Source organism: Oikopleura dioica, chromosome 1 (assembly GCF_907165135.1).
Source record: "Oikopleura dioica chromosome 1, OKI2018_I68_1.0, whole genome shotgun sequence".
NCBI classification, from domain to species: Eukaryota; Metazoa; Chordata; class Appendicularia; order Copelata; family Oikopleuridae; genus Oikopleura; species Oikopleura dioica.
The window spans coordinates 8,678,682-8,685,587 of record NC_137291.1 but is presented as its reverse complement, the minus strand read 5'-3'; the positions used below and the strand labels follow the sequence as shown (position 1 = coordinate 8,685,587).

The window sequence follows — 6,906 nt, the reverse complement described above, 5'->3', positions numbered from 1 at the left end:
CCATTTTACCAGCTCTATATATTCGGCCCAACGAAATATGTTGTCGTTTTCCACAGATTTTAATTAGGATCGATCATTTCCTTATTATGGCCCCTGAGAAGGGATCACAGTTGCGGTTCATTCATTTTGACCTTTTGAAAAAGCCACTTACTCAGGCATCCAAGTTGCTTCAGAAATCATCATCCCTTCGCACTCGAAGGGCAAAAAGGTGGGCTATTGAACTTTCTATTCACGAGAAAATTGCAGCTAGAATTTTTGATTTCCAAAAGCCTAGTCAAATACGAGAAGACGAAAAAGGGCGAAAATAATGACTTTTATTCTAAAATGGCAGTGGGCTTTTGAGAAACTAAAAACACGGTAGTTTTTCAATTGTTTTCTAAAAAAATGAATTCAGCAGCAACCATTTTGGACCAGAGCGAGCTCCACGGGCAGAGCCAGAAGATAATTATCTGCTGGATTCGCCGCAGATGATTTATGGCGTCGTCGAGGAGCAGCGGGCATGGATGAGAAAACGACAGAAGATCCTTGGAATTGAAATGATCAAGATAAATGTTGGAGGTAAAAGATCAATATTCATTAACACTGTTTGCTATAGAAATTTTCATTTGTAGGGTATATTTACAAAGTTCCGTGGAAAATAATCGACAACTGTCCTACATCTCGTCTTGCCAGATTGAAAGAAACTGAGTGCATAGAAGAACTGAAATGTCTCGTTGATGACTTCAATGAAGAAACTAACGAAATGTTCTTCGACAGGCATTGTGGCGCTTTCGACGCTGTCATCAATTTCTACAGAACTTTCAAACTTCATATGCCGGAGGACATGTGCCCAATTTATTTTAGAGATGAGCTGGCTTTTTGGGGAATTAATGATATCTATTTGGAAGGATGCTGTCAAGGTTTCAAAACGAAATCTCGATCGGTCTTTGACTTTTTGCTTTCTAGCTCGCTATCATAACAAAAAAGAGCAGCTCCGCGAAGAAGTCAGCCACGTAGAAAATCAAGAAAGCGACAAGACTTTCGAGGGCCACGAAAACGTCGCATTTTCTGGACAGCGAAAGAAGCTTTGGGATCTGATGGAACAACCGCAAAGCTCCTTTGCAGCGAAAATTCTGGCGATCGTTTCAGTCCTCTTCATTGTCTTGTCGACAGTTGCGCTGTCAATGAACACTATGAAGGAATTTCAGAACTTGGCGGAGCTGAATCATATTGAGTCGATTTGCATTGGTCATTTTTTCTCGGTTTTCTTCAATTGAAATCAGTTTAGCTTGGTTTACGATGGAGTACATCGTTCGATTCATCGCTTCTCCGACAAAAATGAAGTTCTTGAAAGGCCCTCTCAATTGCATCGATCTTCTCGGTAAAATATGATCCTGTGATACGACTCTTACGCCTCTTATAGCGATCCTTCCATATTATATAACTGTGCTGATGACAACTCAGAACGAAGAGATGCTAAAATTCAACAACGTCCGGCGCATCGTTCAAGTCTTTAGAATCATGCGAATTCTTCGAATTCTGAAACTAGCACGACACAGTACTGGCTTGCAAAGCCTTGGCTACACGCTGAAGCGATCATACGACGAGCTTGGACTGTTGTTGCTTTTCTTGACGATCACGATTATGATATTTAGCTCATTGGCGTACTTTGCCGAGAAAAATGAGGTATCCAAAATAATCGGTTGTCGTTAGCCAGTTTCAAGGAAGACACCGTTTTCTCGTCTATTCCTGCTTGTTTTTGGTGGGCAACAATTACGATGACTACAGTCGGATACGGAGATATGTATCCTCAAACTGTGTTGGGGAAGGTACCCTTTCCCAAAGGAGCTTTTATCATTAAGAATTCAGCTTGTGGGTGCATGTTGTTGTATAACAGGAGTTCTGGTGATCGCACTACCAATTCCGATTATTGTAAACAACTTCTCAGAATTTTACAAGGAGCAGCGAAGACGGGTAAGTCCAATCTTTCTAATTAGCCGGATCTACCGCTATTTGCATTCAGGAAAAAGACCACAAAAGAAGAGAAGAAATGATAAAAGCACAAAATGAGCAGAAAAACGTTATTATCGGAACTCTGCCTAAATGAGAAAAATATCTTCGTGAGAATTTTATTCATATATAACTACAAGAAATATAAAAAAAAATTCTGAATATGTGTCGTGTCTTATTCAGTATAAATGGCAGTCGGTGATAAAAAAGGAAGTTAAATATGGCAGCAGTTGATGTACTAAAAACTACTCCTCTTCTTTGGGAACTTCTGGCCAGTCTCGCACTAGGTTTCGTTCGAAATAGACGAAGACAGCCTGAATTAAAACATGGAATGAGGACATGAGCAAATGAATAAGACATACTTTCTTGTACAATTGGTAAGCGTCAGTAGTCCTTACGAGGAATCGGTCGCTTGAAGTGTCGTACTTTCTGAAAATAAAAATAAGCTCGAGCAGCTTTGATCAACCGCTTACTTTTTCAGCACAAAGTAGTTCTCATAATCTTTCCTTATGCATCCAATAATTAGCGGATCTTTCAATTCTTCTTTGTTCAAGCGTTGAGCCGATTCATCATCATTTTCATTCGCCTGTTTCTGATTTTTGTTGGGCTTCCTAGGTTTATGATTTTGATTATCTTCGTCGTCTTCAGAAAACTGATTGTCAATGAATTCTTCCATATAGTCGAAGATGAGCTGTGGAGCTTTTTCATAGACTCATAAAGGTTCACATAATTGCAATAAGCTTTCAAAAAGTATCTTTAATATCAAGAGACTCTTATTTCAATTAATAACCTATCCTTCATCAGCAGAAACGTGGTCGACAAAATTGTTCTTCTGACTCAGAGGTGATTTCCTAAAAAGGTACTGATAAACCAGTTATCCATATAATTAAGTTGGCCTACCATTTAATCAGAATCGTCAAGTCAGCGTATTCATCGGAAAACCCAAGAATGCGTTCTGGTTTCATGTTCCGGCCAAATCCAGTGTCTTCTTGCCGACGGGAGAAGTGTTTATTGAACTCTTCTGCTTTTGCTCGGTGTTTCTCTAAAACCAAATCATGGTAGACGAAAATTTCAAAAATACCTACGATGATACTCTTCAATCATTATGTTGCAGTTCATGTGCTCAAGCGGCTCCCAGCTATTCGAACTGCTGGGCCAGTTTTTCCATTTGATCAGATATTTTATTTCATTTTCTACGTAGCGATGGTTCACGATTGCTTCGATGACCCATTCTTTTTCCGCCTCGGTTTTTTTCGCGACTGGCGCTGACACATCTTCGAGCCATGCTTTGGAGTCGACGAAATCAATCATTTTCTTGATCAATTTTGGCTCTTCGGGAGATGTTCGTTCCTCCGGGGTGGCAACTTCTACTGGAGTGGCGGTGCCGCTATCACTTGAGCTTGATTCGTCCATTGTCAGGTCTATTGTTTCCACAGATTGTTCAGTTCGCTGATAACTCGAACTTCTTTGTCTCTTGCTACTTCTTTTTCTACTCGTCGAAACTTCATGGCTGGCCTCAACGGATCGTGGAAATTGGTGGTCTTGAGTACAATCAAGCTCTTCGAATTCATTTGCTAGACTCAATTGGCTCATCTTAAATTTAATGCTTTAAATTTTTTGAATATTATTCATTAATGAATAAATATTCATATAATTATTTATTAAATAAATACTCTATCGGCAGTAAAGAGAAGGAGCAGCAGTGAAAATTAGCGCTTTCGTTTTCCCTTCGACATGGCAATGTCTTTCTTGCTTTTCGCCTTTGACCCTGCCTTGGATCCTGCTTTCGAGCTTCCTTTTTTGGAGCTGCTGGTGGTGGAAGAAGATGCTGTTGGTTTACTGTCGTTGAATGGGAGGATGTATTTTTGAGCGACTTGCATTGGTGGACTCATCCCATTTGGATAAGTTGCGTCTTCAAAAAGAACGATGTAGTTGTCGCTTGGGCCTTCTGGAATTGATGCAACAACGCCTGAAAATTGAAATGAAAATTTCTCTCGAAAATGCGAATTACCTTTATAGAAACAAGTCGTTTGCGGATAGAGAGCCATTACTGTACTTCCCTCAGCGTGAAGAGCGTCGCCATCTTCGGCAGGATTCGCCCTCCATTGAGGCAATGGAAGAACTTTTTTCTTGTGCAATGAGATTTTTGCCTTGGACAAATCGACTGCGTCAATATCTTCAACCGTACACATGTTGTTCGAATCGTAACTCACGAACTTGGCCAAAATCCAGTTTGGCGGCTCGTTTTCTCCGGCACCGTCGACTTTTGCTGCAACTTTAGATCCAACAACGATTTCGTGCTTGGGCGCAGGTGGAAGTGCCCCGCAGAGAGGAGGTTTTTGATCGTTTGGTCCGCCGATCCAAAGAGGAGTGCATTTAGCGGCTTCTTGAAGTTGAGCCATTAGGACTCCTCGGCGAGTATTTCTTGGCTCGTTGCTCAGAAGCTTTCTTTCTTCTTGAAGAGCTTAAAAAGATAATCACATGAAAATGTTAGATGGTGCCAGTGAGACCTGGTCAAACTAAAGTGATGCCGCGACCGAGTTTCGGCGGACACCTGGGCACGCGAACAGCGCCATCTTTTTGGGAAAATCATGCATAAAAACGGAACCCTTCCCATGTTATTAATAAGACAAGATAGAAAAAATGAAAGGACCAACTCGTCGAGCAGGAAGAAAACTTGAAAATGTAAAGGGGCACAAGACCTATCGCCCGAGTCTGAGTGCTGGCTTGGATGTCATCGAAAAGATGAAGAATCAAGCTATCCAGAAGACAACTCCAAACCCTCGTATACTGCAGACGAAGAACAAGAAATATTGATAAAAAATAGAGAACCTACCTTTTTGGATGTAATTACAATATTCTCAACAAAAGAAATAGCCCGGAAATAAACAAACAAGAAACCAAAATTACCTCTTATGTTCTGAATAACATCGAGTGCGTTTCTGATTGCGGTTATTTCAGCTTCAGTTTCTTCAATGCTTATTTGAGTTTTCTCCGCAACATCTTCTTTCATTTGGGCTGTAACGGTTCCTTCTTTTTCGAAATTCACTTTGAATTCTTCGCGAGCTTCGGCAAGGTCTGCCAGTCCAAGTTTTGACATGTTCAGCAAAGAGTTTATGTGGCAGATTGATGTGTGAAGAGTCCGATGTAACTCGTCAATCTGAAGAAAAATGAATTATTTCGATGAGTAATTGAAAAACCATCCAAACTTCCGTAAGGCTTTATTTTACCTTCTTATCGGCTCTTTCAATATCATCCCCTTCTTCCAATTTGATTCTCTTCTCTAGTTTGTACATTTTCAAGACCCATAAATTGTGAAGAGAAATTCAATAAATAGCTGGCTGCGCGCTTTCCCGATCTGGCCAATCGCGTAGCGCGACGATTTACATTTCGAGAAATTAATTCTTTTTTGAGGGCGATTGTTTATAAAAAAGGGATGAGCCAGATCAAACTCGCAAGTAGAGAAATGCGAAAGATTTGTTCTTCATCAAGAAGAGCTGCTAGTGTCGCTATTCCAAAGGTTTGGTTTTGTTGATTTTTCTTCCTTGAACAAATTTCTTTTCTAGAGAAAGACCTGGTCCGAGGAACAAGTAGTCCGTGCGCTTCGTGATACCGTCCCTCGTCCAGAATATCCCATCCCTTGGGCACAAGGAGTCCAGCACGATCAGCGACTGGACTTCACCGAAACTAGATGGATTCGCCCAGAAGATCGAGCGACTTATCTTCAAAAGAAAGACCTCGGAGTGAAAGCTGCTGAATATATCATTCGCAACATGAAGCAAGAGTTTGACTACGACGCTAGCAAAGGAGAGTGGGGTGCGCATCATTCGTATTTTAATCAGCCGCAGTATTTTAAAAGCCCAGTCGAGGAGGCCGTTGAGTTTGATTTCGATGGATTTTCACAGGTAGTTTCAAGCTTGCTGGAATGTTTTTACAGTTTTCTTAGTGGCTCTTTCATATTCCCCACCGACATGGACTCGCGGAGTCGATTCGCTACCAGAATCCAAATCGATCCGGCCGAGATATCGCTGCTGCTTTCAATCTTCTCTGGGAATCCCCAGACTCGCCCGATCACGAAGAAAAACTCTTTGCAACATGCCGTGCATTGGTTCGCAATGCTGATACACCTCTCAAGCTGCGTGCGTCTCTCATCAACTGGTCACTTCAGAATGCGAAGCAAAACGAGCAGTTTTCCGAGTTGAGCGAAATCATCGCCGACGGATTCGACAATCTATCCGCTATCAGAAACGGTGCAACGATATCAGCCGACGATGAAGCAGACTGGGTCGCGCAAGTTTTGAGAAAATCGGAAGCAGCTTTCCGAACAAGTTCAAATTCGACATGGACGATGGGGCGATTGAGAAACTCTTCAAAAGCGCCAAGCTTCCAACAGTTCGACTTCTCAACGCATTCATGAGAACGAAAACGAGTACAACGAACGTTGTCGGCAATACTAAATTTGCGAGAAACATACAGAAGAACTTTGAAAATCTTGGTTTTAAAATGAGCCCTGCTACGTTTTCTGAGTACTACAGACTTATCGATGAGACTCATCGAAATCACCTATCAAGGCAAATGATGGAATGGGATTTTGAAAAGGAGGGCTTTTTGGAAGCAAGCTCGGACTATAAAGATTACGAAGCATTTAGTAATATAGGTTGGTTGATTTTCTCGCTTTCGATAAATAGCAAATTTTAAGTTAAAAATCTGAAGCAACGGGCCGCAAAAGTTTCACTCACAAAAGATGCCGAAGCCGCTGCCCTGGATCGTCTTAATTTCCGAAACGCTTCCATCTCCATACAAAAATTAATAATGACCAATCCTCAATTTCTTCCCCGCGACGAGTTCTACTCTGTCTTTCTTGATTTGAAAGATATCGAGTTGAAATTCGCATCTGAGCCGGCCGAAGTTTGGGAT

General features: G+C 41.4%; 4 protein-coding genes across 4 annotated transcripts; 2 read left to right on the top strand and 2 right to left on the bottom strand.

Moving 5' to 3' along the window:
- Positions 1 to 503: 503 nt before the first annotated feature.
- On the top strand, positions 504 to 2,086 carry LOC145711963 (potassium voltage-gated channel subfamily B member 1-like). Its single transcript, XM_081789651.1, has 8 exons — positions 504 to 558; positions 612 to 899; positions 946 to 1,227; positions 1,268 to 1,360; positions 1,403 to 1,665; positions 1,704 to 1,808; positions 1,849 to 1,953; positions 2,003 to 2,086. Exons 1-8 carry the CDS (start codon positions 504 to 506, stop codon positions 2,084 to 2,086), a joined length of 1,275 nt encoding a protein of 424 aa, XP_081645777.1.
- On the bottom strand, positions 2,084 to 3,614 carry LOC145695927 (uncharacterized). The gene is made up of 6 exons (XM_081772979.1): positions 3,075 to 3,614; positions 2,890 to 3,031; positions 2,787 to 2,840; positions 2,463 to 2,702; positions 2,352 to 2,418; positions 2,084 to 2,303 (listed from the first exon to the last, which is right to left on the bottom strand). Exons 1-6 carry the CDS (start codon positions 3,580 to 3,582, stop codon positions 2,235 to 2,237), a joined length of 1,080 nt encoding a protein of 359 aa, XP_081629105.1. The 5' UTR covers positions 3,583 to 3,614; the 3' UTR covers positions 2,084 to 2,234.
- On the bottom strand, positions 3,460 to 5,583 carry LOC145695928 (SAGA-associated factor 29-like). Its single transcript, XM_081772980.1, has 4 exons — positions 5,220 to 5,583; positions 4,900 to 5,149; positions 4,001 to 4,453; positions 3,460 to 3,958 (listed from the first exon to the last, which is right to left on the bottom strand). Exons 1-4 carry the CDS (start codon positions 5,283 to 5,285, stop codon positions 3,699 to 3,701), a joined length of 1,029 nt encoding a protein of 342 aa, XP_081629106.1. The 5' UTR covers positions 5,286 to 5,583; the 3' UTR covers positions 3,460 to 3,698.
- Positions 5,343 to 6,543, top strand: LOC145695930 (uncharacterized). The gene is made up of 3 exons (XM_081772982.1): positions 5,343 to 5,509; positions 5,556 to 5,894; positions 5,936 to 6,543. The coding sequence occupies exons 1-3, from the start codon at positions 5,426 to 5,428 to the stop codon at positions 6,404 to 6,406; spliced, it is 894 nt and encodes a 297-aa protein (XP_081629108.1). The 5' UTR covers positions 5,343 to 5,425; the 3' UTR covers positions 6,407 to 6,543.
- Positions 6,544 to 6,906: the final 363 nt, after the last annotated feature.